The following is a 15319-nucleotide window of genomic DNA, read 5'->3' on the forward strand; positions in this document are numbered from 1 at the left end:
TTTATTGGGGCTTCACCCACCTCTGCAACAGATGATATGGACATCAAACAAATAAATCCATTTCTTTTCTTTGTGACTGCATATGTCCCTATCTGCCATACAATAAATCTGAAAGAAGTAGTGCCAAGAAAGATTTAAAAGGTAGATTATATAGTGAAAAGCATGAAAAGAAAGTCAAAGATTCAGAAGAGACACTTACAATGTAATTAAAACACACATCTAATATAGATATACATTTGATGAATCAAAATCCCTTTGGCAATCAAAAGAACAAGTGCCACAAACCTTAAGACAAATATGAATAAAACATCAGGGGACCGTTTCATGAAACGTTTTGTCAGTGATTTACACTGACAACAGTTAAAAGTTACTGAAATCCTTGCGTCTGATTGGCTGATAGCAAATTTGTCGGTGAAAACCTCCGACGAACTCGTTGATGAAACGCCCCCCAGAAAGAGGTGAACCTGCTCTGAGGCCATGATACATACGCATTAACTTAATTTCTCAAGAGCACATCATGTAAGTTTTGACAGAATATACTACAATGAAGTGAGATAAAACACCCAAGTATAAATCGTATTCACACAACTCAGCCAATGCATTGATTGCAGGCTTCTAGAGACAGCTATTGACAGAATCTGTTACCCAACTTTGTGTCACAGTATACTACTTCAACCCAAGTGCCTACGAATGTTACATTCACTACAAGTAACAATAGTCCACTATCAAGATACCTTTGATAAAAGAAAAGAATCAGCATTAGTACTACCCTGGCTTAAGCATATCTGTTTCCTCTTTACACTTTCTTTTGACACTATTGAAAAGGCGCCATACTCTTTTGTTATTGTTGTTGCACAATTCTCAGAAAACCTTCAAGGCCTCCAAACAAAATTCTTCTTGCCCATCTACAAATTACAGACAGGTTGGTAATTAGCATTTATATGCAAAAGTAGCCAAGCGGTACATGTATTCCCTTTCAAAGGTCAAGCAGAAGTGCCAACGAACAATGCAAAACATTGATCGGACATGAGATATGAAAAGAGTGTGCGCAAACTCTTTGGTTATACGTTATAAGGGCACCCAAATGGGGTAAGCAAAAGTCAAAATCTAGTGAACTCAACCTTGATTGCTACGCATGTCTTCATACGAATTTTATAGCAAATCAAGTAAACTTATACGATGGAAAAGGTACATTTGACAAAAATGCACAGGCCTTTTTTTACAGAAAAAGAATGTACATTGACAGAAGAAAACTCTAATCTTTCTCTCAAAGTCATTTTATGTGGTTAGCATAACATAAATAAACAGGAATTAACGCCGTGAATACATACACTCTCATCTACATTTTGGGAACTTGGTATTCCCGTTTATGAGTTGACGCAAAGGGAACCTGAGAGAGCAGGTTCCCATAAGGAGCAGGTAAATGTTACATTACTACAAGTAGTTAAAGCCTATTATTAATACACCTTGAAAGAAAAGAATTAGAAAAAAGTACTCTGTTTGTTTAAGCATATCAGCTTCCTATTTACAATCTTTTTGGCACTATTGAAGAGGTACAAACTCTTTGATGTTGTGGTGTTTTCCACATTTACTTTCATAACAAACAGAAATATGCCCAAGGATAAAGAATTGCTTGCAATGCTTGGAATTCTAGCAGTGAAATGAAGGCAAATGACAGGGGAAAGTATGAAAGACTCTCAACAAACAACAGCTATGCATACTTGATTGTCAGTGGGTTATTGAACATCTGACAGCAGCAAGGGGGCATTGAGCCAAGTGATCACATAACCCCGAAACTGACAACAAGGACATTCTCACTGTATACATGTACAACTCATCAATCCTCTTGATATATTGCAATTGCTAATGTCCTAATATGTTATTATCTCTCTTGTGCAACTAAAGATACAAAAGAATGTAAATAAAAAGCACACATGAAAGTACCATGACAAACAATGCTTTCTTTCGATGTTCTATGGACTCTATTTCAATGATATACTTGTCGTATATTCACACTTTCACATAATAATTGCACCTCCCTCATCACCGTCATTCAAAATTCCTCTATCCTGTTTGAAAATGTCAGTTACAATCTTTTAATCCCTTTCTATTCTATTGATAATAATCCCTCATAAGTCAAAAATTTTCTCTACACCAAAGCTTTTTCTTCAGTCCACACATATTCAACTTGCTTTGTAGACAGGGTTGACTGTATATCTACATGTACCTGATCATTATTTTGAAGTTACTTAACCAGGAATAACATCAAGTTTTACATATTAACCCGTTCCTTCCGCAATTCTCTGAGTGCCTTTAATGCCCCCAAACGAGATTCATTTCGCCCATCGACAGAGAGGCACACAGATTAGTAATCCAGCTGTGTGGAGGCAGTCAAGCGGTTCATTGTGTCCCCCTTTCTACGGTCAACTACACGTGCCCGTGAACAATGGAAATATCGATCGGGTGCGAGGTATGAATAGAGCGTGCGCTGATGAGCTCTCAGAATCTTTTGTTCTACACAAAACCAGGTACCTGAATGAGGTGACTGGGGTCAGCGAACCCGCATTTCTAACTGAGCTCAGCCTTGATCATTATGTACATGTTCGTACAAGTTTACAGCAGAACAAGCAAAAAACTAAATCAGGAAAAGGTACATAATACTGTAAAACCCCCTTTTTTTTAACAGCAGGAGAACAAATCCTGATAGAATAAACTCTGATCTTTTTATCAAACCCACTTTTCTGAGCATTCTAACACAAAGAAACATGAATTTAGGCCACTGAAGCAGGCACCCTTGTCTTCATTTTGGGAACCTGGTAAACCAGGTTCCCGTATATCAGTTGCTCCCACAGGAACCTGGTAAACCAGGTTCCTGTAAGGAACGGGTTAACAACAGAGAGATTTAATTCTCATCATTTTTTCTTGTACATGATCAACTGAAAATTGTGAGGTCATGACATCATCAGCTTACTCATTTTCACATTCATATCAACTGCACATGAACTGTTCTGCAGAAACTAGCAAAATCTCACAATTTCATAGCTTCCCTATTAAATTTCTATCCAATTTTGATCAACTTTTCACTGTTGTACTTAAGTTTTTACTCTTCCTTATCAGACAAACTTATAACTGGACTGGAATTCCTCTTCATATATATTTAAAGTGTATTAACACAAAATACAATTTTGACTGTTGTCACCTGAAAATGTGACAGGGACATTCCTTGCTAAACACCATTGCTTCTGCACAAATTAAACGGTGGACTGGGCTTAACCACATGTTTGACCCACAATAATGAGAAACTCCCAAACTGGAGTTTGGACATAACCACAGATTATCATTGGCAATGGTCTCAGAAAATATAACCAACATTCTGATTTGATTTTTCTGTATGTGATCAACATTTGCCAACTTTCTAAACTTGGAGCACACAATATTTTAAGGATGAGGAAATGTGCCGAATCTTATTTGATGACTACACATAATGACTGCGAAATAATGTCTCTTACAGTATGAATCTATGCTCTGTCACTGATCACAATACAAAATCCATATGGGCACGATAACAGAAAACCAGATGAAACAATCGAACCACATGGAGATGGATTCTTGCAAAAACTGGCTAAACTGAGCCATCTTCCTTGCCGCTACTTCTTCAACCAGCTTGGTTTTGATTTTCGCACCATGCCCGTTTCCTGCATCTCCGTTTCCAACTGGCCCTGGGGTCAAGATAGAGAGAGAAAGAGAAAGAAGAATATGTGGAAGAAATTAGTAAGAGTTTTATGGACAACATAACAACCACATAAAATGTCAATAAGAGCATTAACAGTATCTATTATGTACTATGGATGAAACTTGTCTGTTCATTAAGTCACTCCATCATTGTTTGTTTGTTTGTTTGTTTGTTTGTTTGGTTGGTTGGTTGGTTGGTTGGTTGGTTGGTTGGTTGTTTGTTTGCTTTGTTCTGTTTCTGTTTTTGTTTTTTGTTTTTTTTTGTTGTTGTTTTTGAGGAGGGGGAGGTTGCAGGTGACATATGGATAAAACATTACAAGCTAGAATGCAGAAATTTGAGGACACCAATGTAAAACCAGAATACAGCTTTCTATTCTATCACATGAAAAACAAAAACAAACAAGGAAAAGTAGAAATTACGCGGTGCGTAATATATGTCCCCGCCGGAAGTAGCATTTTGTAGCAAAATGTGCAATATAGGTAAAAAATCAAGGTCAAAGGTCAAAGAAGTCAAAGGTCAAAATTCTGTGTAAAAGTTTTGAAGCCCTCACCTAGTGCCATCACATAAAGCAAACGGAATCGAAATCGGGTTAGAAATGGCGAAAGAGTAGCATTTTATAGCCAATGTACAATACAGGTCAAAAATCAAGGTCAAAGGTCAAAGAAGGCAAAGGTCAAAATTCTGTGTAAAGTTTTGAAGCCCTCACCTAGTGCCATCACATAAAGCAAACGGAATCGAAATCGGGTTAGAAATGGCGAAGGAGTAGCATTTTGTAGCCAATGTACAATACAGGTCAAAAATCAAGGTCAAAGGTCAAAGAAGGCAAAGGTCAAAATTCTGTGTAGAAGTTTTGAAGCCCTCACCTAGTGCCATCACATAAAGCAAACGGAATCGAAATCGGGTTAGAAATGGCGAAGGAGTAGCATTTTGTAGCAAAATGTACAATATAGGTCAAAAATCAAGGTCAAAGGTCAAAGAAGTCAAAGGTCAAAATTCTGTGTAGAAGTTTTGAAGCCCTCACCTAGTGCCATCATATAAAGCAAACGGAATCGAAATCGGGTTAGAAATGGCGAAGGAGTAGCATTTTGTAGCAAAATGTACAATATAGGTCAAAGGTCAAGGTCAAAGGTCACGACTGAAATTCTGTGTAGAAGTTTCAAAGCTCCCATGTAGTGCTATCATATAAAGCAAACAGAATCAAAATTGGCTCATAAATGACAGAGAAGTAGCAAATTGAAGATTTTGATCACACACGGACGCACACACGGACACACGGACACACGGACGGACACACGGACGGACGGACGGACGGACACACACACGTACGGAGCCCGTTTCATAGTCCCCTGCTCGAACTCGTTCGGCGGGGACAAAAACACTGCAAACAGCACACTGGACCGAACAATGGTCCAATTTCACAACATTCAAAGAAAATTTGAAAGTTCTACAGGACAAGCCTCTCACAACCCATTTCGTAGATGAACACATGCACTAAAGAACAAACAGCCATTCCTACAAACACACAAATAACCCCTTCCTAATCCTGTGTCTAAGAAAATTCCTCTAACATTACTCAACAAATGTGGCTACAGAGGTTTTGTTTGGGGGTTAGTCTTTTCTTTACCTGTTACTCTCTGTGAAAAAGATTGTACATTCGATATGTATTTCTTGGTCTTCACTTCTTGTTTATTTGGTGTTCACGATAATACAGATCCAACATAAAGTCTTATTAATGGCGAAGAAAACAAACAAACAAACAACCCTCGGTATCTACATGTGTATTCTGTATGTAATCTCATTCCATAAATACAAAATTCCATTCATTCTGAAGTTGGCTACCCTTGAAATTTCGCTATGTTGAATTTGGGGAATGTATGACTTTATAGGGGAAATTCTTCATTAGCAAGACAAAGAAGAAACAAATCAAATACCTTGATAGCTCCTCCCACACTTGACAGATCAAGTAGAAAGGTGTCATGTCCATAGATGGAGTTGATCTCATAGAAGGCAATGGCATCATTACCTGAAATACACAATCAATGAAGTTTACATTTCATACAGGTGCAAAGGCAAAGAAGTCAACGATGCAAAATCTCACACCACTTTGAGAAACCAGTATGAGCACTTACCTAGAGCAAGATCAATAGAACCACGTCTCTCATTATGTTCAACAGAAACATCTCACTTTGGGCAGTGTGCCATGGAAAAACATACAAATTAGAATGGCACATTTGGAGCATGATGTTTTTGGTCTTGTTACAGCAATTCTTGGAAAGAAATTAACTTATCCCGCTGCTCCCGATTGTGCTCTACAAGGTCCTTTTATAAATATTGTATAAATGACAGGAAAGTCGGGACTTCTCTGCAAGGTTAAAGTCTGTCAAGTTATAATACAGAGTCCATTTGTAAAAGTGGATGCTTTCCTGCTTAGAACTTTTGCCCTTCATTTTCCCTTTATCATAAATCATTCCCTGGCTAACTTCTCTCTGGGTGTTCTCTGAGCTCACCTCCTTATACCACTTTCATATTGCTCACTTGTCCGGTGTAGTATTGGTGTTGTAAGTCAGTTACACCAAGACATGTGGCAATGTGAACGCATGCCTCCGTATCAGACTACACCAGTATAGTTTGTTGTGGTACTGTCCCATAACAAATTGACACTACGCTGAGTCCTGTTGTAGCTACCCATCTTGGTGCTGTACCAAGACAGGTAGCTATAACATTGCATTTTGACACAACTCCATTGCAATAAACCCAAAAGGTCAAATCAATAACCAACTGTCAATTAATTGTCATTGTCAATTAATTTCTATACTGTTCACCTACTTTCATCACCACTTGACCTTCCCAAATCAATCTACATCTTTTAAAAAAAAAATCACAATCAAAATAATAATTTCAACCAAAAAATCCATGCAATTGATGCTAAACATCGCTAAAAGTTGCTAACTGTCGCTAATTATGGCAGAAGCGAACCTTGATTTTTCGCAAACATTCACCGCTCAGTGAGATACCAGCTTTAGTAGAACACCCCGATCTGTAAAGATTCTAATCTCACTCACCCGAGGCTTTGAGGAGGTCCACCATCTCCCTCTGCTGCCAGATCGGGATGAGGATGTCGGTCTGGGCACCCAGCACCATGACTGGACATCGCACCCTGGAGATGCCCTCTTGCAGGGAGTCGAACCCTTCCCCCATGTCAAACATGTCCATGGCCTGCATGGGAGTCAGGATATGCATCAAGGCACAACATCAACACTGACAAACCACAGAACAAGTACTAACTCACTGCACACTTAAAGGGACTATGCAATGCCGTTTTTGTTTGTATTTTGACTTGTATCGATTTATAATAGAGTCCAACCTCTGTTATCGAGCCATGTTGGGACTGCTACCCATTCAAATATTTGGCCAGATATGAGGGAAACAACGTTTATGTACAATGTATATGTACAACATATGAGTACAGGTACATGAAGGCTGCTGACCCAGTGGTAGCTGCATAGGTGATGTACACTGCAAGGGTAGTGTGATTTTTGCCTACCTACTTAAAATCATAGTCACAAGTTTTGAAACATTTTACTGTAAAATTTGTACCATGCTTTTGTAGGGAATATCTTAGACAAATTGTGTAAGTTTTGTTGGATTTTTTTATCAATTGTGTTTGAAATCACTTTTTTTTTTCTTCACTGCTTGGAGGCATCCAGATAATAGGGAAATCTGGATAAGAGAGGGCTGGATAATCCAGGTCAGACTGTTCCATGATCATCACTTATGTGCCCCCCCCCCCCAAAAAAAAGTACCTACAGGTAGATATAATTTTTCTACAACATGTATTCTTCTTCAGCTTAAAGGTCCAGTTTACCTTTGGGAGCAGTGATTTCAAAAATGCTGAAGATATCACATTTGATTCATATGTGTAGGTCTGTTGTATCATAAAAAATCCTACCATATAAAATTTTTGCAATAAAGCCTAAATTATAAGGAGATATCAGTGTTTTTCTCAATAAACCGTAGCTGTATACGCTTTAGTCTGGAAACATTTTTATTATAACTATTATTTATATTTTGTGTATTGAACAACACTTGACATCGATTATACGGATTCAGATTTTTACAGTGGTTGTTTCTATCCCTAACTCACATTTTAGAACAATTTAAAGCACTAATGCTGGGTTTTTGTTTCATCTGCAAATGGTAAATTATGCCTTTAAATACATCAACACGCACACACACACACACACACACACAAAATCTTCCTAACCAAGATTTTGTCAATTACATCATCTGTCAATCACTGGTAAAGTACTAATATGATTAACATGAAACATTGGGCTGTACATTGTACCTCCCCTAGATAGAGCATGACTTCCTGGCAATGTGTTTATTGAATACCCTGGTATTTGTTACAAGGAAATAATGTTGCCAAAGACACTATTGACAGAAATTTGGCAATGTCCAAGTGCATACTGAAAACAAAAAAATAAATAAATAAATAAATGAAATGAAAAAGGATACATACACTGTGTATTACTATAGCCCATTACGCGAGTAGGATTGTCTTAGAGAGAAACACAACTCCACTACAAAGGCAGCTAACTTGTGTATCGTACTGCTTTTGTAGCAAAATTTTCACAAACCCTGTAAAGTGTTTGTACTAAATTGCTACATCCAGAATATTGCCATATATATGTAAATGGATCAATTTTTTTGTGATGCTACAGACAGGTTGTTATGAAGTTGTCCATTGTTTCTTGACATGTCATTTCAGGCATTCTTGAAGGAGTCATGTAAATAAAAAACAGACAATTCGTCAAAGATTCTTTCAAAATGTCCTAACTCCAGATGATGGTTTAGATCACCATAGGAAGAACAAAAATCAAAACATAATTTGTCCCTTGGCTGATTTCTGACTTTCCCTATTAAAAATTTTGTCCATTTATAAGTACATTCACAGTCTTTTGCATAGAGTTGATACTACTTCAACAGACACACAAAAAAACTGACAGTGGGTTCCAGTGTTATTGCTGAGTTGTTTTCTTCCTGTGTGGGGGAAAGATTCATGCAGAGGAATACTCATATTTCATATTACTATCCAGACCAGGAGATACATCAGTTGTGAATATTGGAAAACCCATGATATATGTGGAGATAAAATCATCTCAAATATACAGCATGTACAGTGAATGATTACACTACAGAGATAATAATCCCAGGCTTTAGGTAGGTGGCAACTCTTTCATTTTCTTCAAATATTTTTATTGAGAACCCCCCACAGTGACCCACATACTTCATGAGCATGACACAGGCCGTGTTTGAGCTCTACAAGTGAACCAAACTGTAATGTAGCACACCATGCCAGATTAGGAACATCTGAGCACTCTGTACCTCATGAGTACACATGTATTTGTGACTCGCCAAAACAAAAGGATCAGAAAGTTGCTGACAGCCAAGCTGAGAAAATCGAGTTTGAAGCCAGATCATCAAAATCAGTCAAGACCACTGAATTTCTGTTTTGACATAATGTTGTAGTGTAATGTTTTGTCTATCAGTTGCCAAAATTTCGAAGCTAAATGATGACAGGAAAGGCAAAAAATTAGCATTTTTATGGGCCATAATTTTCCGACTTTCAATGAAAAAGAAACGCGTATGAAGATTTGGATAGAGCCACTGATAGACTACGTCCCTAGCAACAAGGGAGTGATCTTATTGGTCAGTGCGTGTCACCCTGGTTATTGATCAGTCGTGTGTAGACAGCTGGCAGTAAGGCCAAAAAAAAAAAAATGTTGCATTGGCGTAACCCGCCCGACCCTAAAAATTCCGCCGACCCCATGTTTTTTTATTATTTTTTTTTGCTATCGATATCAAATATCTTGTTGATTGCGATCGCGATCGCACAAACCCGGAAGTGGAAACGGCTCTGGGGATATCGGATGTACGAGGGAGAGATCTAGCGCCTCGCATAAGCCTTCCTTGATCAGTATGTCATCTGTTTCCAACACGGACACGTACTCTAACAAGATTTATTCAGTGTATACGTAGCATTCAGACTGCGATGTATTGTGCACAGTTTTGCCATAGGTTTCTTGTGTGGAGAACTTACACGAATCTGTATATGTGGGACTGTAATAGAGATCGCCGTGTGCGATGAAAAGATCGTACATGTGGGTCAATTTGCATCTATCTTATCTAAGTCAAAATAGTAAAATATGAAGTGAAAACATTCAGGATAATGATTTCAACATCTTTAAATTCTGTGAAGGGGTATAATTCCAGTAATATCGGCCTCATAAATGATTTGTAGAATAGATGAACACAGCACATTCGGTGCAGCAGTTGTAACTGTTTACTGAGCTGAGCACGAGTTTTACACGTAAAATGCAGGTAGCAAAAAAAAAAAAAAAAAAAAAAAAAAAAAATCCGCCCGACCGACCCTATTTGAAAATCTCATGTTACGCCAATGCAACAATTTTTTTTTTTTTGGCCTAAGCTTGAATGACCATCGCGGAGGTTGCTATGAGCAGACCTTCTAATGTCAAGAGGCGAAAATGGTCTTACCTCCCCTTGATCCCGATTGTTGGAAAGAAAACTTTAAAGGCAGTTTTCTCAAAACACTGATTTCCTATACCACTCAACATGGTCTCATAAAATCATCAATATCTCCACAACCGAGTACTTTTATGGGTCGTGTCATATGAAATTAAAGTGGAGGAGTAAGGGAATAATGTCATGCCATTTTCAGAAAATCGACCTGCCTTGACTTTCAGATCCTTTTGTAGTTTTTTTAGCGGGTCACATTTTTGTACATTAGTCAAAAGGGGCACACATTTTGTAGCAAACAGGGTCATTTACGCTCCACTCCTACGCTGCATATAGGCATCCCTAATAAAGAGAATCAAATCTTTGTATTAAAGGAGACCTCAGGATGATTTTCAGATTTTAACATTTGAACAACTATAAATTAGTTATACTGAGGACAGAGTTTCAGAATTTATGGACATTGGGATGAAGAATAAGAATATTTTCGAAATTTATAACCAATTGCAAAGAGCAAGGATGATGACATGGCAGAGTCACCACAAGAATGCATGAGTTGGGGCTCAATGAAGCAGCACAAAAGAAGAGGGCATGCATAGATTATACACAGGTGAACTCGCAGGCAAGTGATAATGTAATGGAATTACACTGCTACATCTCTGAAATATGTGAGCCTCCTATGTCATCATCCTTGTTCAGTGTAATTTGTTCAATGTTTTTCAAAGTATTGTTTCTCTGCTAAAGAACCACAATAACTTCCACAAATCTATACATGGAGCTGTTGATTTATGTACTACATGATGTGAAATTATGAAAATCGTCTGGAATGCCCCTTTAAGACATAGAGTGTCTAATACCCCTTTCCGTAACCCTCTTGGCTCGGACCAGGAGTGGACAGAGTCGAAAATTTTGAGTTTATGAATGGGTGGGGGCCAAAGTGGCCCATGCCATGTGCGGACTATTTTGGCGCTGGTGCAGCTAGCACCAGGTGCGGACCAGGCGCGGGCCTGGTGCTGATTGAAGAGTTTATGAACGATAGCAGCGCCAGGCGCGGGCCAAAATTCCTTTACGGTCAAAGGTCACAGCTTCCACTGCTTAGCTCATAAGCGCGCGGCGCCCACATCAAATATCGCGTGAAAATGCTTTTCCGCTCTGTCCATGACGTATTCAGTTACCATGGCAGTTATCCCTTACGTTACTGAGTTTATGAATGGGTCATTGTAAAAGTAGTGCGGCTCTGCTATAGTTACTGAATGCAATTTTTACTGCTTGGCGCGGGCTAATTCAGCTCAGACCAGGACCAAAAATACATGAGTTACTGAAAGCGGTTATTATGTGCACTTTCCTTGTATCAACATCTCATACGGTATGCTTTTGGAGCAGTTAGCATTCAAGCGCTCCTCTGGCAAGGTATGGTACAGTAGGGTACATTCTTGGATCACACCAGGAGGTGGTCCCCTTTTGACAAGGTATGGTACGGTATGCTTTGGGAGCTCCTCTGCAAAGGACACATTACAGTACGGTACGCTTAAAAAGAACGCTTGAACACACCCATGGTACTAGGCAGGGTCTTACCTTTGAAATGTAGAGCAACGAGTTTGGGTCGTACTTGTTGCAGAAGGCCTCCCCTTGGTGCATGATGTAGGCTTCTATCTCAAAGGATGGACAGAGTGAGGGTGGTTCATCCTCATCGATAAGCTTTCTCCCAAAGCGTTCTTTCCACTCTGGGCCACTTCTGTAGGTGATGGTAGCTATCTCCCTATGGAAAAAAAGATTTCAAGGAAATTCAATTGTACATTTGTATGTGACTCTATCCACAGAGGCTTTTCACCTATTAACCCGTTGAGGACGAGTCCCGAGTATACTCGGGCAAGTGTTTATGGGAAATGCGTGTTGTAGCAAAATCAAACCGTCCACAAAGGGTTGAAGTAAAATAACACTTGTGTTGACCTAGAATGTGTGACAATATTCACCTTTTCATCACTGGAAATACCATCTTCTTCAGGTTATGACTACATACTGTAAAAACAATAATGTTCGTATGCATTTTAAGTTCACAAATTTGCAAGAGCTAAGAGTCTTTTGTCAAGTTGTTTCTTATTGCAACTGATTGACAAATTTCCTTATATCTACATAATGATAATGATAATGAATAATACTTATATAGCGCTTAATACTGATGTTTCTAAGCACATTAATATGGAAAAAAAATATTGAGGTAAGATACAGCATTATGTACATATGATATAACAATAACAACAACTCCAAAAATTAGGATTGAGTAAATAGATAAGTTTTCAGCAATGACTTGAACTTATCAACACTTTCAGCATTACGAATGCAAAGAGGGAGCTTATTCCAAAGAGATGAGGAAATAACAAAAAAAGCCCTATCGCCATAACGGGTAGAGGTGCGGGACCATGTGATAATTGGAGGGTGGAGGAAGAACGGAGAGAACGGGTTGAAGTGGAGGAGTGGAAGGAAATCAAGTCTGTGAGATAAGATGGGGCAAGATTATTACATATCTTATAACCAATAAGGATTTCAAAAGTAAATAAGGTAAATGAGAACTAAAATGATCAGTGTTTTAGTAGTAGCCATGACAAAAGAAATTATTTTGTATAACAGGCCAATGCTTCCATTGTATTTCATGTTTCCTGTTGCTCACGTTCATGGCAATTCAATTCAATTCAAATGATTTTATTTCCACGAAAAGTAATAGAAAGCAATATACATAATGCTTACATGAGTACATAATATCATAAGGAACTTTGAATCACATAAGGGTTCATTTTGAATCACATTTGGGTGCATCACAGCTGCACCCACCTGACAATTTACTTCTAACTAGCAGCACTGCAGCTTGCTAGCTGCAGTGGTAAGCTTTATTTGAAAGAAAGACAAGAAAACACACTTGGTGGATTACCAAAGTTTCTGAAATAGGACTTACGGGTCTATGGTTTTGTTGAAAATTTACTATAAGTGAGATACAGTTGTAGCATTAACCTTATTTTAACTGGGCTATTTGAGACCAAGTTTTTACTGGGGGGGGGGGGGGGTCAATTTGACTGCCTCTTCAGATCTCCGCCGCTGATCGCGCGATCGCCGCGAAATTTTGCTTGAACATAGAGCCGGATGTCATCTACAAGATTACATGGTCATACAATAAAAAAATATTGACTTTCTATTTTTAGTAAATTAATCATGCAAATTTATGCATGAAATTCCACCTGTAACTCCATTAAAAAGGCTGAAGGATTGCTAAAGTTTTTGTGTCAGAATTCCTCAAGACACATCAAACAATTTTCTTGGAAGAAACTAGCCAATCAAAATCAATTTCTTTCATTTTTATTGTTTTGTTAATTTCTTATGTATTTCATTGTTTTTTCGACCTTTTGTTTTCTACTGTTTTTTGGCCAAAATTTGTTGCAGGGACTTTTTAAAGTTTATCTACATTAAAATTGATTAATATTTATGATTAAAAGTTGAAATAATCTAATTCATATCAATTTAACAAAAAAACAATTTGCATTGGATTTGCACACGATATCATGAATTTGAGCTGTTTTCGGGTTGACATGCATATGCAAAACGTTACGTTACTTCAGAACCGGACGTTGCAAATTTGGTCTCAAAATATACGGGAGACTTCAATGAAAAAAATTCATGAAACGACGCAGCAAAATCTTTGCGCGTTGTGGAATCATGGCGCGAAACGTTGAGGAGGGGTCAATTTGACCCCCCCCCCCCAAGTTAATATAGGGTTAAACGATAAAATTGTTGCTCCCTGCCCTTTCTTACGAAATATGGGAACAATATCTATGGTCTGGTGCCATATTCCATTTGGCCTTCAGCCTCATGGAATAGGGCACCAGATCATAGGTATTTCCTGTACTCTGTGAACAAGAGCAGGGATAGTATGCAAATAATCAACGTTGGTGAAGGTGATGGGACAAACTATCATTTCCGAGGCGATCTGGATGTACAATGTGTAGCTATCTTTCCGAAGCGCAGCTGAGGAAAGATAGCGTACACATTCAGATCGCCGAGGAAGTGATAGTTTGTCTCATTGCCTGAAACTACATTGTAAAAGTTGATTATTTGCTTTATATTCCACATCTAGGGTCCTACGTTTAGATATTTCCACTTTATTCCACATCTGAAACTGTTTTTAGCTGTCTTCAGGTATCAATCCTTAGCGCTTCGGCTATGTACATGTAGTTTACTTTAGACCTATGCGCGTAGATGACAAAACAATGAATTTGCTCCGCGCACCGCGGCACCGAAATAAAAGTGCATAGCACTGTGGACTATCATTTGACCTAGTTAAGTGATAGTCCGCAGTGCAACGCACTTTTATTTCGCGCGTACTCATCTTGCGTTAGACTGTATGGACTGAAGAGATCAGCGAAACAAAAGGGACTATTAACATAGAGTGTAACGAACTTTTCTTCTCAGATGTTGTGATGAGCAAAACTACGCTTTATCATGTGATCAGCGCTTGACCAATCCTACATGTATAGCAAGATTCTTAGTATGTGGAATATAACTAATATCATAAAGAAACATCAAATCATTGGAACTTTAATTCCTTCACATTGCCATACTGCCCCACCAGCTTTATTGACAACCTTCCGTGGAACCACAAGAACGCATTTAATCTGACATGCCAAGAAGCATTCAGGAAAATTCAAGGCAGAAGTAGACCAAAAATCAGATTCAGTGCTTCAAACTATTTGGAATACTACTGCCAGCTCTCCTACATGTACTGCACACTTTGGCAGACATATTCAATCAAAGACATTGACATGGTTCATACACGTACATGATTTCCCAAGCAAGAAGTTGGCCACAGTCCCAACCACGAGTGCCTATAACAGAACCATGTGGCTGTAGCTGTACAGGCTCTCTGATACGAATTCTATTTCTAGTATCACAGGTTTTGACATTGGGACTAGACACACAGGAATTTCCATACATTATTCAATCCTATCCATGCCAAGTTTATGACCTGTGCACTTTCCTCCATCAAGTACCGATTTGTGTGCA

General features: G+C 38.5%; 1 protein-coding gene across 2 annotated transcripts in view; it reads right to left on the bottom strand.

Moving 5' to 3' along the window:
• Nucleotides 1–1235: 1235 nt before the first annotated feature.
• LOC139708000 (uncharacterized) overlaps nt 1236–15319 on the bottom strand; it is a 44143-nt gene continuing 30059 nt past the window's right edge. For both annotated transcript variants that reach the window (XM_071619994.1, XM_071619995.1), the window contains exons 8-11: nt 11846–12029; nt 6796–6949; nt 5665–5756; nt 1236–3719 (exon numbers count right to left, since the gene is read on the bottom strand). In XM_071619994.1, coding sequence (XP_071476095.1) covers nt 3648–3719; nt 5665–5756; nt 6796–6949; nt 11846–12029 — 502 coding nt within the window. In that variant the 3' untranslated portion in view covers nt 1236–3647. The remainder of the gene's footprint in view (nt 3720–5664; nt 5757–6795; nt 6950–11845; nt 12030–15319) is intronic.

This window comes from Diadema antillarum, unplaced genomic scaffold, assembly GCF_040938485.1.
Source record: "Diadema antillarum isolate AM-2024a unplaced genomic scaffold, OU_Dant_1.0 seq00001293_RagTag, whole genome shotgun sequence".
NCBI classification, from domain to species: domain Eukaryota; kingdom Metazoa; phylum Echinodermata; class Echinoidea; order Diadematoida; family Diadematidae; genus Diadema; species Diadema antillarum.